Source organism: Convolutriloba macropyga, chromosome 13 (genome assembly GCF_964194025.1).
Source record: "Convolutriloba macropyga chromosome 13, txConMacr16.3, whole genome shotgun sequence".
In the NCBI taxonomy this organism is placed as follows: Eukaryota; Metazoa; Xenacoelomorpha; order Acoela; family Convolutidae; genus Convolutriloba; species Convolutriloba macropyga.
Genome location: NC_134480.1, coordinates 3871885 through 3887933, shown reverse-complemented (window position 1 = coordinate 3887933; position 16049 = coordinate 3871885). Strand labels below are relative to the sequence as shown.

General features: G+C 37.8%; 1 protein-coding gene across 1 annotated transcript in view; it reads left to right on the top strand.

Moving 5' to 3' along the window:
- The first annotated feature begins 3387 nt into the window (after positions 1-3387).
- LOC142352091 (uncharacterized) overlaps positions 3388-16049 on the top strand; it is a 50894-nt gene continuing 38232 nt past the window's right edge. Inside the window, exons 1-3 of the mRNA XM_075404458.1 lie at positions 3388-3557; positions 3956-4142; positions 6337-6484. Of these exons, the coding sequence (XP_075260573.1) occupies positions 3964-4142; positions 6337-6484 (327 nt within the window). The 5' untranslated portion in view covers positions 3388-3557; positions 3956-3963. The remainder of the gene's footprint in view (positions 3558-3955; positions 4143-6336; positions 6485-16049) is intronic.

Genomic DNA, 16049 nt, shown 5'->3' with positions numbered 1-16049 from the left:
TCGAAAGATGATATTATGACTATTCTATCTAGCAGGGCGTTTAGCCGACAACCAAAAATTGAGAAATTTAGCCGGCAATTAACGTAAAATGCGCTAGTAGATTAATTCTGAAGCTCTGATTGGCCAATTTGAAGCAATATATAGTAGGCGGGCAAATATACCACAGTTTTTTTTTATCAACTAGCATAACGAAGGTCTATCTGTGGTTGCATCCTCACCCCTCCCCCGCCAGGTGGGTGCCGCCACAGATAGGCCGAGTGGAGTCGACCACACACCAAATATAATAGTCCGCTGAACTAATGATTTATCGACTAATGAGTTTTTTAACCAATAATTAACCAATAAAACTACCGGCTAAGTTCTCTTTTTTTCCTCGTCGGCTATACGCCCTGTTGGCCAATTTTACTAGGACCACGGAAACATTTTAGTGCAATATTGAGCAAGTGAGTGTTGATATGAGGAGTGCAAAAATTATCGGAGACAGCTAACGAAAGTGTAAAGGAATAAAAAGTGTAAAAAGAGATTCCAATATATGTCTAGTTTAGCTTCAGCTAAATTAAGGTTGTTATAATGCGTTTTGCATACAAACGCAACAGAAAAATTACCGGAGGGCAGGGTAAATTGAAACGATCGATACGCATTTTGGTATCATAAAATGAAAAATTCAATGTCTTTTAATCGGAGCGACCTAGCTCATTCATCAAAGAGAATAATTTTTACTTGACGGTTACGGATCAAGAGTTACAGTTCCATAAAACACCATAAAAGTTTAAAAATTTAATTTGTCTGTGGTAAAATTTGAAACCGACAGCACAGTGTTTCACTTATAACTGTTTCTGATTGCTTGAGCCTTGAGCCGATTACCCAGATTGAGGTCCCGGGGTGAATCTGCATAGAGAATGGTGACTTGATCTGATCCGAGGTCACTTTATCTTGGCTAGTCTTGATCAGAGTGTCGTTCAACCTGGTATGCTCCGAGGAGAGGTAATATTGGCCTGATACAGCAGCCTGGATATCATTGAAACTTTCAATGTTGTGAGGAAGGTTGAGTTAGTATATATTTCCATAAAGTTCTTTTAGTTTTCCCACAATATGTCTGCTATCTGCAGTTTGTGTTTTTGCTATGTAGTGCGGTTTTATGCCTCCAAGGGCGTTGGGATTGCAGCCTCTAATGATTTCCAAAGATATGAATGATTATCGTCACTTCGAGTTTAACCACGTCTTGGACTATTTTCTCGAATTTTTGTAAATTTTTAAAATCATCCACTTGAATCCACTTTGGGGCGGCAATGTTAAGATTGTTTAGTAAATCTTTTTTTCTCAAATTTTATATACGTAGGAAGTGAGGCATAAGCCAGATGAGTTTTTGAATTTGTTTGTCGGATGAATTTATTTGTTTGTCCGTTTGTGTCGACAAACGTCACGTGAATTTAGTTTTTCTTTTATGTTTTCTTATGATAGCTAGTTGCCAATATGTACAATAGATCGGAAGACTAATTCAAAAGGTTAAAATAGAGGCAATAGATTGAGAATAAAGTTTATTGAAGTGAATTGGGGAACGACATTTAAGAACCGGCTAATGATATTTCGGTAACATTTTTTACGTCCCAGTACGATTGATTTTTGTAGATTGTGTTGTTTCCAGTGAGAAACTGAGGCATCTGAAAATTTGCGTATCGCATGCAAGATTTGGAATAGCTCTTCATCTTAATTCAGAGAAATAATCAGATTATTTTAATGTACGGTCGCAATTTTTTTTGACCCATTGCTCTTTTTAATTGATCTCGAACAATTATATTTTGTTTGTAGCAATTATATTAGTCCTGTGGCATTTTTTGCTTGACCGATTTTTAGACTGACCATTTTAGCTTTTTTCTTGAGAGACGGGATAAAACAGGTAAAAACAGGAAGGCCTTGAGTGGCCGGGGAGCTCGCTTAGAGCCTTACGCCTCATTCGTCTCTAAGTATGCAATTGGCCAAAACTATATTTAGGAAATTTTTCCATGCTGTGAAAGGCAGTGTTCAATCTTCAAAGTTGGACCCCCTCAGTCGCCCCCCCCCCACCCCGGCGCTCCCCCGTCCACCCGGCACTTTGGACCCCAGCCCTTCAAACCGTACCCCCTACCTCCTTCGCTCGACCCCTCACTCCGTTCACCCCCTCCCCATCACTCTGGTCACCCCCCCATAATGTGGGCATCCTGGAGCCCTATCTGGCTCTTACATAAGCCAACCACTCACTGGTCATTTCAGTGCAATTTTCTGGACGTTGATCGGTTATGTTTGTCTTCTTCGATTAACTGACCAGGTATCTTTTTCGATTACCTGGTATCAACGAGTATTTTTGCTACGCGAGCGTGTGACATTTTGAACCCTTTTTAAAAAAGATATCTGTTATAAATTTCAGTTTCAAAAGCGAAAAATTCGACTCGGTTTGAGCTCCCTCTTTTGGTGTTCGTGTTCTTCTGAATAAAGTAATGAAATGAGGAAAGTTCATTTGCAAAACCTTGGATATTGATGTGAAGACCAATATATCATTTACTAGAGAAAAGTTTTACTGTACAATTTTTTTGCAGAATTTTTGCTTGACCGTTTTGTTCTAGAACATTCTTTCGAGTTTACTTCTCGAGTAATTTTTGCCATGCTTGACTTCCATGCGTGTTGTAATTTAAATTGCTCTTATTCAGAAATTAAGTCTGTTGCTAAAACCAAAGCGATTGTGAGATAAGCTAGCACATTTTAATGCGTAATTACAGTAGTTGTCTTTGTAAAAAGTGGCTAGATCAGCGCTTCGGCATAGTAAAAAACGGATCTTTTCCATTTGTGCCCCCATCACGTTATGCCCCCCCCCCCCCAGCACGTATCATTACATAGTAAATCATTGTAAAAATATGACCCTCTAAGCCCACGAGCCGACCAAGCTGGGGGAGCATAAACAAAAAACTGTGATCGGTTTTTATAAACTCCATTTAATTGATCTGTCTGATTTAGGTATAATATGCTTCCAAAATAGTCTAGTATTGATAATTTTTTTCTCGCGGCTGAAAGATAAAGACGTCCCATTATTTGAAGCTATTTCAGGTCTTTGAATGAGTGGATATTACGTCTGGCGTGAATAAACAAGGCCCGCATATCCTTATTTGTTAGGCCGCGTATAAGACGATATTTTAAATGGTGCAAAACCAGTATAGACTGAACGGTGTTTTCTATCACGCGTTTCTTTAAATTTCACGCAAATACAGCGTCTTATTAATTCAGCTTTTATTGTTTTTGTTCTGCCTAGCTTAGCAGCGCACGTTTCGTGGCCTTGAAGTGGAAAAATGAATGAAACTAGAAGTCCTTAAGTGTGTATTATAACCGCGTCTGGTTATTATTAATTATAACCTTGCCTCTCGTATTCTGTACCGCAGTTTCTTGACTGGTAAATTAAAAGCCAGCGTGGTCAAACACCTGTATAAATAACGTTGCCAGTACAATTAGTCGTTTTCGTATTATTTGAATTTAGTCTCGAACAAGTTTTTAGTTCTCCAGTTACTAAGTTGTGTCTGAAAATTCCAAAGGTTGGTCAATTTCTCGTTCGTATTCAACGGCGTAAATTTTTTTCACCCCCATTTACTTTGACACCATATGAGTAACCACCGAGTAAATAACCCCTGAGTCATTTGGCACCCCTGCCCATTTTCATCCCGATTTTAAGATTGTTTTTTTTTGTACATCTTTCTTTGTGCGTCAAAATTAATTACTTCTCAAAATTTCGTGTACTAAATAGTTGAATATCGGAACTAAATTCAGAGTTTTTGAACAAATTTAAGCTACAATTGCAAAGTAGATGAGCTCAGTTCTCTTCACGTAAAGACCGAAACGTGGCATTTACAAAAGAATCTGAGCATAAATTTGTGCCCATTTTGACAAAGACAAACTATTTATTCCCTGTTGTGTCTGCTCAATTTTATTACAGATTTAGTCATGTCTGGCAAGCGGGTGATAGTAGTGACTGGTTCCTACAAGGGCATTGGGTTTGAGATAGTGAGGCTGTTGAGTGAGTTATATGGAGACAGGGCCACTGTGTTCATGACTGCCAGGGACCCCACTAGGGCACAGTCTTCTCTCGACAACCTCAGGGCTAAGGGGCTCAATAATGTAGAGTAAGTCTTCAAGTTTTGTACTTCTATATAAGTGTAATAATGAAATTGTAGCTTTGTTTAAAATCTGGCAAATATGGATTTGCTTGGGCACATGTAATTTTGCTGAAAGAATAAAACATTGATCTTCAACTGTTGTTCTACTTCAATTTTTCATCTGTTGTTCAATTGAAGTATTTTTTTATAGCCGCAAGTTGATAGCGAGGCTTTTTATTGGTTTCATCATGGTTATTTTTACAGTTCAAAAAATCGTATTGTGGTGCTGTATTTTTTTACGGCTCGAAGAGGAGTACTGGAGCAAAATTTTCTGTAAGCGAGCCAGTTTTTTTTGTTCGTGGTGTTTTTTCAATCACTTCTTACTTTTTTTTTGGTTAAGAGGTTTGAATTAGATATGGTATTAATTGTAGGCTTCTTTTGATATCGTTTTGAAGTTTGTTAGTAATTACTATGAGTTGTACGGTACGCTAATTTGAAGGTTTTCTGCTGCTTTGCGCGTTTTTTTTTGGCTATTTTAGCTACTTTTGCCCATTGTTTTGTTTTATTTCATTCACATGGAATTGAATTTTGTTGCTCAAGGCATGTTTTAATTACCAATTGACTACAGGTTTGGTGTTGTAAAACAATGTTTCTGTTGAAAAAAAATAACAGAAGTTTTGTACTTATTTTTGCCAAATTCTTGCAGTTTTTCAAAATTTCGTTGTGAGAAGTAGTTGAATTCTAGCGAAATCTAATGTTTTATTTCAGTTGATCTCTATGGTTTTTTCATTATTTGACTAATTTTTTTTGTGTTCTGGATGGTTTTCGTAGGTACTGATACATTGAAAGAATCTAGTTATCTTAACAGATAAGAATCCTCGAGTCGTTTCGCGATTTTCTTGGCTATGTTTTTCAAGATCTTTTCACACATTTTTATGATTATTAAAGTTTAATTAGAGTAGTAATTTTGGTTACACCGAAACAGGAAGTGGAGCAAAAAGGCGAGTGGTTTTGTGGCGTGAATTTTTTCACTCTATAATTAAAGAAGTGGAAAAGCGATGTTTGAACAAAAATTCGCTTTCTCGATAGTGATTTTTTGTTCAGGTGCGATAATTTCTTGTTTTTTTACTGTTTGCGAGTTCTGTAGATTTTTTTTCTAAAGGCGTTTTTGTATATACTTTTAGCCATGTCTAGATCTAGGTTTTTGTTTAGTGAAAATTTGTCGAATTGTACTGCAGTCCTGATGTTTTTTTATTTGTCTTCCCTATTTTTGACCACGCGCCAAGAAGTCAAAGCGCGACTTGTCTAGACCAGCACTCGAGACATCAATGCAAATTTTGACGTTGCGCTCGTGTCCACTAGTGTCTCTAAAATTAGAAATGCCAACTAATGTTGTTATCATGGTTTCACTCGCACAATCGAACTTATTCTATTCTTTTAACAACTCATTAATAGCTGATATCTTTAGTGTAGGTTACGTGACTCTGGTTGAAGCCATCGAGAACTTTGGAGTTTATCGAGAACCGCGAAGCGGTTTGAGATATTAAGTCAGAATTTTGAAGTTATGCAGTGTCACGTAACCTTGCTTAAAACACGCTATTTAAACTTTTTAAAATGACGAATGTCAATGAAAGTCAACCTCTGACTCTCTCTTTCTATATAGCAACTTCTGGCATTTTAATTTCGAGCACTGCCGACTTTCGGCATTTTACAACATTAACGTTCTTGTTTTGCTAAAACTTTCACCTTTCTCCTAGTCAATGTTGCTATAATGATTCTCCTGTTTTGCTTATTGTTCTGATCATCCTTTCGGAAGCTTTTAAAAAAGACTTGATAACATGCAAAATATATTTCACAAGATTTAAACATCAAAATTTTGAAAGTTATGAAATTGTTTTGCTGATAAAGTCTACCGGGACTTGCTCATGAACTGACACATATTTGGGACTTGGAACACTGTTCAAAGTAGATTTCACGCAAATTTAAGACACTGAAATTTCGAAGACTTTCAAAATTATGAATTATTGTTACTGATGAAATGGATCTTTACCTCGGAAATGGATCGGACATCTTATTCTTTGTCTTGCATATTTTAATGCCTCGAAACCCTAGAGCGTTTGTTAATTTTTCAATGAGTTTCTTCACTCATTGACTATCCCTACTACAACATCTCTGAAAACCCTCTTTTAATTTTGAAATTATTCGATGTGTTGTATTTCAGACTAGCTCAGTTAGACATCAGTTCGAAAGAGAGTGTGACCAAATTGAAAGAGTTGATTGAGACCAAGTACAATGGAGTCATCAACGGACTTGTCAACAATGCGGCTGTGTCCCTGACTGGGGTGGAACCATGGGGAAAAATGGCTCTGGTTTGCAAATATTTTTCCTAAAGTGTCTGGGATCTTTTCCGTTTGTGCTCCCCTCCTCCCCCAGTACTTTATGGACCCCCCAGTTACAAAGCACGTCTCATTACATAGTAAATCACTATGTAAAAATATGGCACGTGCGTCTGGGGGGTGCAAATAATATGCACCCACTAAGATGGGGGAACAAACGGAAAAGATCCCAAAAACAATAAATGACTTGAAATTAAACCGGAGTGACTAGAATTTTAATCGGTTGTTACCACTTGCCTGTGTGACCGATTGTCCTTACCGATCGATATGTGTTGTCAGCATTTAAGTTGCAAACACAGTTGCCATACAGGAACCATGGATGTGACCTTGAGATAGATGACTCAAATGGGTTAATTGACCCAGACATGTATACCAAACCCTTAATTTGCCGAAAAAAACCATTAAAATCTTGACAATCATGGCAAGGTCATGCGGGGAACTTTCTGTATGGCCTGTATAAAACTGTATGGAACCATATACGGTTCTTGGATACGATTGCCAAGAAAGGCGAACCCGGAAGGTTTAGAAAACAGCCTACGCGAGCGACAGTTTTTGAAGCTAAGATTTGACCCTGTATACCCTGGGGTGCTTGGTTTGGATCCAATAAAAGCATGTTTTTAACAGAATTACAGGCTGCCAAATGTCTTCTTTGTCATCGTTGCCTTTCTCATTACAAACCCAGGTCAAATTTCCCCTTATAAAGAAATTTTGTAATAATTTGCCCCGCTGGTCTTCGGTGCGTTTTTTTTTAAACTCAGTTTTCTAACAGAGTTTGATTGACTTCTTTCCCTTTTACTTTCTCAGTTTTGCGTTCACCGAAGTTCTAATATCAAAAACTATATGCAGCTGGTTTACTGCTGAACAAAGTACCCCAACAATCCTGTTATAATTAAAAGTGTAGGTAACAATAGTTATTATTAAATAGAAATAATTAAGTTTGGTTTGCAGTTGTGATGATATTGACTTCTAGATTTGACCTTGCCTAAATTTCTTTTTTTTTGTCTCAAACATAAGCTTAGATGAAAAAGGCGATAGAGCTAACCAAATATTGTTGTTTTCCATTCACGTCTGTAAAAGTCAATCGATTTCCAAATCGGAAATTCCGATAAGTTCGATTAGAAGAAAATGAGGAAATCGGAAGGAAAAATTAAAACACTCACGTGCACGTTTTAAAATGCCGAAAGTCTGCAGTGCCAGAAGTCAAAATGCCAGAAGTTGCTACTTAGCCAGAAGTTGAATTTGTTGACTTCCATCATTTTAAAACGTGCGCGTTTCGTGTTTTAAGCATGGTTAAGTGACTCTGCAGAAGTCAATTCGAAATTCTGACTTAATATCTTGAACCATTTCGCGGTTCTCGATAAACGCCAGAAGTTATCAGTGACTTCAAGCAGAGTCACTTAACCATTACGTAAATCAACCACGACGCCAAAACAAAGCGCGGAAAATCCGCAAATCATTCAACAACCAAACCTGACAGACGAAATTTAGATTTTACGGTAAACACCATAGAATACTGACCAGGCCGACACTAAAGAGCAACTGTAGAGGTAAAGCTGAAAGTTGAGGGTAACAGAGAACTGAAAAAGAGCGTGCACAATGTAAGGCAAACGTGGAACATACGGGAAGTCAACTCGCAAATTTTACCATTGACATATCGACAAGGACAACACTTGACGTATTCGGAGCCGAGCAAAAAATAGAATTGCAAGCAAGTAAAATACCAGCGGCCGAAAACAAAAAGAAAGTTTCATCAGGAACGAGAAACGTAACATAAATGCAAAGTTTGATTAAAGATTGTTTTGATCAAGAGAAAAATTACAATTTTAAAGAGAGGACTAGGCCATTTTGGGATATCAAAGACTTGTAAATGCGAACAGAGCAAACTTATACCGGAGGTTCGTGTGTTGAATATTTCAATCAACCCCTGAATCAAACTGACTAGGCCAAGAGCGTTCTCGGTGAACTCGAGAATTGTTTTGCGGCTTTAAATAAAACATGCAAACTTTTAATTTCATTATTTTATAGATTGATTGTGTATTGATCTTTACCGTGTCCTTTTTGGGGATTGTTATGAAATTGAACGTGTCTAGACTTGATCTTTTGACTTCTTTTTTTGTATGAAATGCAATCTTAGATGAGAAACGTGATAGAGCTAATGAAGTACTGTTGTTTTTTAATTTTTTTAAAGTCCGGGACAAGGACTCTTAACAAACGTATGAGCTTCGTTGTTATGTTAATGCTTCTAAATAAGATTACTCACCTGAACGATTTGACTTTCTGTCTATCAGCTGGTCGTTTTGTAATAGTGTTGTTAGTCAAATTTCATTCTGTTATTTTTCGTTTTTACGTTTTTTTCCTTTATTTGTTACTTCTTTCTATTTGGTTCCCACTTTGTTTCTTGTTTGATATAGTTGTATTTGTTGCTCTCTGGCAACTTATTTTCCTTTTTCTCTGCCTTTTGGTTGTCTTCTTTTCTTTTGTCTATGTTCTGTTTTTGCTTTCGGATTGTTTCTGTTCTGACGAACGTGGCCCCGCTCGTTTTTATAGAAAATAGTTGTCAAAGATTTGTTGATTATTTTGGCCGTGTTGGAACCAGCGCTTCGCTTACTAACTGGACCAGAAATTTTATTTTGTTAAACTGTGCAGAATAGTTATAATTTATTATTTCTAAATTTGGACCTGTTTTTCTGCATTAAGATTTTTAATTCGGAATTTCCTGGTTATAAATGCTTTAAAACATCACCTTCTTTCTGTCTTTAGGCGCTGTCTTACTCTATCATTTATTCTACACCATTGCACTTTTTTGAAATTTCAGGTTTCATCAATTTCTAACTACTCGTTTAACTATCAGGATCTTTTACGTATGTGCATCTCTCAGTACTTAATGCAACCCCCAGGCAGTTACACTGTTCTTGGCATTACATATTGTATCGTAACGTAAAATTTTTGCTGAGTGCTGTTAGGGTTGAAAATATTATGCGCTTAAGCGCTTTAAGAATGACCTATGATTTTTATGGGCTTGATTTATTACCATGAGTATAAAGATTTGGAATGTTTAATTGAGAAACAGCTGAATAGATTAGTGATAATTTCAAACCATTTTGAACCGCTCAATGAGTAATTATTGACACTGATAATTATTCGGTTATTTTTAAGTAAGTGATTTCGTACTTCTAAGAAATTATGAATCTAAAGGTTCACCAAAATTATTGGCCGCTACAATAATATATTGAGTGACTTCCAAAAAGCTGCCTTGCGAAAGGCAATCTGCGCCTCAGATAAAATTTTGTTTTGTAAGACTCTGAATGAATTATCGTAATCTAACGTAATCTATCGTAATCTATCGTAATCTAATTATCGTAATCTAACATTGATTAGAAGTTTTAATGCGGCCAATTTTAGCATACCAGTAGTATAAGTAAATGACTAGTAGTAGTACTAGGGGGGGGGGGGGGTCCCGCACTGTAAAAAACGACCCCCTCTAAATCTTTACATTTGACCACTAAAATTCTTCAGAAAAGCCCTTGGGCGTGATGGTACAATATTTGAAGACAAAATCAGAACATGAGTTTGGAAAAATTGTCTAGCAAGATCATTTTTCAAATTACAGTTCCAGTATACAGACGTTAAGTAAAATCGATAAAACTGTTTCAATGAGTACCCGCGTTACGAGAGACGAAATTGATGGGGGTATTACAAACTTGGTTTTTGATGATGGAAACCGAGAGAGACCTCCATGGCGTTGCTGTTCCAATACCGTAGTCCCTCGATCAGAGATTATATTTTTCGTTCAAGTGAGTATTATAGTGCTCATGATTAGTCTCTGTTTTGCCATGCTATTCTTGATTTCGGAGAGTTGCGAAGAGAAATCAATTTGGATTGCACTGCTTTCGAGTCTGGTTGGTTATATTTTACCAATTCCTAAATTATGAGTAAAGTCATTCTCACAAACGATAGGATCTTCATGGCGGTTGTAGGCCCAAGTGGTTCTGGGAAAACTGACCTCATATTCAACATGTTGCAAGGTAGGTCCTTCTACCCAGCATCTCCCTGCGCATCTGAAAATTTATTACTTCTACAAAGAGTTCCAGGACACATTTACAGCTATACAACAAAAAATACCGCACATTGAGTTCATCAAGTATGCTGGATTGGATATAACGAAAAAGCTTTCGGACTGTCTGCTCGTTTATGATGACTCATGCGATGATATCTTTCACGACAAAGAGTTTGTGAAAATAGCAATGTCAGGAAGACACAGAAAACTTCATGTGATCTACGTCAAACACAACTTATTCCAACAGAGTAAATGGTCGCGGACAATTGATCTAAACACAACTCATATAGTTTTATTCAAATCATTGCGTGACATTCAGCAAATAGAATACCTCGGAAAACAGTTAAACTGTCTCCAATTACTCAAGGACGCATACAAAATAGCAACAGCTCAACCCTATGGACATTTAATAATTGATCTGGATCCTAAAACAAGTCAAGGCTTACGATTTTCTTCTCAACTCATTGGTCCCGAACCATCAGTATTCTATATTCCTTCGGAGGAAGCAGTTATTACACCAATTACGAATGAAAAAGAGACATTTGCTTATGCTGAAGCGCTGGTGCGTTAATAGCAACCCCAAATCGAAAAGCAAGAGAATTTTTCTAGCCCAAGATATTGAATTCATTTGGTTCCTAAGCGATTGTGTAACGAACGTGCTCTCTGGTGTTGTCCCAATCAACAAGAAAGAACTACAACAATTCGAACCTCAACTACGACAACTTTCTAAAAAATATTTCAGTGCGCTGGAGAGAAGTAAATTATTCCAGACAACGAGAGGGCATTCTCTGATTCAACTAATTGCCAGACCTTGTCTAGAGTATCTACAGAAAAATGCCAACTGAGGAATTTGTGCTCAATCCTCGCAACATGTTTACAACTGAACAACCCCAAGTTCCGCAAATATTAAACAATCCACTACCAAAAAACAAGTCGAAACAACTATCGCTTCTACAGAGAACTTCAAAACAAGAGCCAGCAGAAGCGGTCATACAGCAGAACACAGAGCAACAAACAGATGACGTCATGGTTTCCGATGAAGAAGAAAAGCAACAAAGTATCCCAGACGACACTAAACGAAAAGAGTTTGATGAAATCAGTCAGAGTGTGATCGATGATATAGATTTTCTCGATAAAGACAAATTTGGAAAAGCAAAAATAGTTTTGAAGAAAATCAACGGATCACGCAACCTTTCACTGGACTTTGAAGGTAAAATCCTGATTAATGGAAGGAGCACCGACATTCCAGCATCAACTTTCCTCTACGCATTACAACAAACATCATCAAAACTTTTGCCGGACGATTATCAAGTATTGAATTATTTGAACCTTGCACCACATCTCACTTGTAATACTTACGCAAAGAAGTTCATAAAAATTCCGAAAGAGCAAAAACTACGTCAGTTTCCAGATGGAGCATCCAGTGAACAGAAACCTGCTATCGAGAGAGCAGAAAAAAACAGAGACTGCTAGCTTTGATGAGGAAGGCTTCGCAGACGCAGAAGAAGAAATTAAAACGCCAACAGACTGGAAAACTCCATTCAGCGGAAATCAATGAACTAAATAAAGTTTACACGAAAGGGAAAGCAGCATTTGGAAGTGTTGCTAACATAAAAGAGGAAAGCGGATTTTCCCACAAAAAAATTGAAAAATTTCCTTCAATCGAAGAACTCATACACTAAATATCGTCAATTCAGGAAAAGTTTTCCACGATTGAAGGTAGTTGCTTACAGAATAAACGAAATCTGGTCAATGGATGTAGCCTATATGGACAAAATAGCCAAGCACAACAATGGGGTCAAATACCTATTGATTGCAGTTGACGTTTTATCACGCTATTTACGTGTTCAACCTCTCAGAACGATGTATTCGAAGGATTGCGTTGAAGCCTTCAAACAAATGATAAACACGAAACAACCAGAGAAAGTGTGGACAGACAAAGGCACCGAATTCAAGGGCGAGTTCAAAACATTCTGTGACAACAAAAAGATTCATTTGTATACAACCGAAAACGAAACCAAATCTGCGTTTGCGGAAAGAAATATTCGATCACTTAAAAACGTTATATACAGATAATTGGAAGAAAAATGGTCTTGGAACTATATGAAGGAGCTTCCCAATTTCGTAAATTTCGTAAATAACAGTCGTGTTAACCGCGTTACAAAGTTAGCCCCAAATAAAGTATTCAAAAAACATGAACCATTTTTAATTTCGATTGCTTGGGACAACAATAAATATAAACCACGATTCGAAGAGGGGGACCTGGTACGAATAGCGAAACCAGACGATACCCTCAGAAAAGGTTACACTCAGAATTATACAGACGAAGTTTTCACAGTACTAAGATTGGCTACAACAAGTCCACCTACCTACAATCTGATTGACGCAAACAACGTTAAAATCCTAGGGAAGTTTTACGAACCGGAATTAGTACAAGTTGATGCGTTAAACACTGGAGAGGAGCAATGATTTCTAACAGCAATGAGTTTACAATTGACATGTTATCAAATGCATCAATGGACGTTTTTAATGAAAATACTATGGCATCATTTCGGAACCAATTATCACAACCGATACACTTACAGGGAGAATGGCAAGTAGCATTGACATTTCTATCTTTTCCATCAAAAATCAACAACGTAAACTCTGGAGAAATAGTTGTTTACAAGAATTCAATGACCAATCCAAATGAGTCGAGTAATCGATCAGGACAACTCAGAAAAATTCGGATTGGTATTTACAACAGCTGGGAAGATCTAGTCTCGGAGATTGTTCGCATTGCAAAACTAAAACAGTTCGATCGAAAGTTTGACATGATAACGCAAAAGCTTGTGTTAACATTTGGGGAAAATGAAGGATTGTCGTTTCAAGACGATGAAATTCCCAGCATTCTTGGTTTCAAGGGGACCCCGGACCCTGCACACAATGGTTTTGTTCACATTGGCTACAAGACAAACTTCGAAAATGGGACCCCGAACACTCCTAACAGACATTTTGGTATTTTCCCTGTTGATATAACATGTGGGTCACAGCTTATTTTTGTGTACCTTGATATTATTGAGTATCAACATGTGGGTGACTCACGTGCACCCATTCTCAAAATCATTGAATCGGAGAGACGTCTGAGAAACGGTAGCCTCAACACAGTAGCACCTATTCACCATAAAACCTATACAAACTTGGACTACAAGCGTTTACTTTCAAACAATATCCAGAGCATCAAAGTTGAGCTGAGAAGTGAAACTGGGAAATTGATCCCTTTCACTGGAATTGGTTAAGTTGTTATAAGTCTCAAATTCCAGAGAACAAGCTAACTGATGGAAGCCTATTATAATAATCAAGCATCCAATTCAGTGCCCCATTTCTCAGGACATTATAGACAAAGAGGAAGTGGATTCGGCGCATTAGCTGCTGGTATTGGTCGTGTTGCATTACCCCTAGGCCGACGACTTATTTGGCCAGCAGCAAAAGCAATTGGAAGAGAATTGCTAGTGCAAGGTGCACCAGAGTTATTAGAATTTGCAACAAAAAAGAAATCAGCGAAGCAAGCTCTGAAAAGTACAGTTGCAAAAACAGCTAGAAAACAAATCGGAGGAGCACTTCAACGAGGACGAAAAGCAATCTATCGAAGGAGGTCGAAGAAGAAAGCATACAAAAAGCAGTCTCCATCAAAGAAAAAGATCATTTCGCGGAAAACGAAGCCACAAAGGAGTCGATCAGATTTCTTCTCAAAAGTAAAAAATGCGTACTAACATTGTTATTCCCACAGAGGCAACACATAGCTCATTGGACTTGTTTGAGAAACCTCCCCTTCTTGTAACATTTGATCAATCGTTCGAGCAAAAAACAGGACCCTTGTACTCGCCCACTGGATCTTCGTTAGAGTTTGAAATAGTCGGTGACAGAAATAACTTCATCGACCTACAGAAAATTTATCTGGAAATCAAATTTCGAGTTGTTCGAAATAATGGAAACGATTTACGCTTCACCACGGGAGATTCCAACAAATGTGACACGCCACATCTAGTCAATAATGTCTTACATTCCCTTTTCGCCGATTGCACAGTGTCAGCAAACGATACCAAAATTTCTTCCGCCAATGGTCACTACGCACACAAAAGTTTCATTGAAACAGAATTTTCTCATGGATCGGAGGCGAAAAAACCTGGCTGAAATGTCAAGGATATGATGAAGCAGACCCAACAGGCGTCCCAGCCGCTACGATCACAGCTCGACAAGAAACTGTGAGAAGATCTGCTCAACTCACACTGTATGGAAAAATAGCTATCGATTTCTTTTCATGCGAGAAGCATCTAACGAGTGGAGTAACGCTGCGAATTTCTTTCCGACGATCACAGGATGACTTTGCGATTGTGAGTGAAGACGGGGCTAAACACTATAAAATCAAAATCGATGAAGCAAATTTGTTCGTGTGAAAATTGACAGTCTCCGATATCGTGCTTGGTGCAATCGAGAAAACACTTCTCAAGACACCTGCAATGTACCGCTATAATGAAGTTATTTCGAAAGCTTTTCTAGCAACAGCTGGGCAACAGAGCTGGAAGCAGGAGGATATTTTCACAAAAGAACCTATTCGTAGACTAATAGTTGCCATGTGCCGCAGCGATGCTTTCATCGGTACTAGTACGCTCAATCTATTTTCATACTGGAAGTTTGATTTGAATGAGATAATAATATACCGTAATGGGTTCGCCACAGCTGGTACACCAGTGTCAACAACTGATAATAAACGACTATACTAGAACTCAATGGCTGCACTAGCTTATGTAGAAAATGGTCACGGGATATCTCTATCTGATGTTCCTAACCATTACATTATGGTGTTTGATCTCACCAGCACTCAAGAAGCCACGCATGATTTTATTTATCCCGAGTTAACAAACTCTTCATTATCTGTGGAACTCAAGTTCGGTGCAGCGTTGCCCCGCAACATTGAAATTTTTTTTCTCGGGGAGAAATGTTCAACAGTTTATATCGATTCTTCGAGAAACGTTTCCAAAAACGCTCTTCCTATAATCTAATGGATGAAGATAAAATATTCAAATTGACTCTACAATCCGGTCATTTGATGTTTAAATTCAACGGTGTTTATGCAGCTGACAATTTCCCCTTGCACATGCCAACCAACTCATTTGCTATCGTTAACGCTTCACCAGCATCTTCACCTGGATCTCATTGGATTGTGCTTGCAAAGAGATATGCCTACCCAATAACATACTTTGCCGACCCGCTGGCATTACCTCTCTATTCATATAAACACATATCAGACCGATTTCGACAAAGCACTAATGATAGCATTATAGTGGACCTCATGGAAGACAGACGTGACACAAATAAACCCCTACAAAGTGCAGACTCTCAAATGTGTGGACTTTATTGCATTTATATAGTGCATTGTGTTCTCAATGATAATTTTCTATTCATTCCCGATATCAATGAAATTCAGCTGTTGTCTTTTAT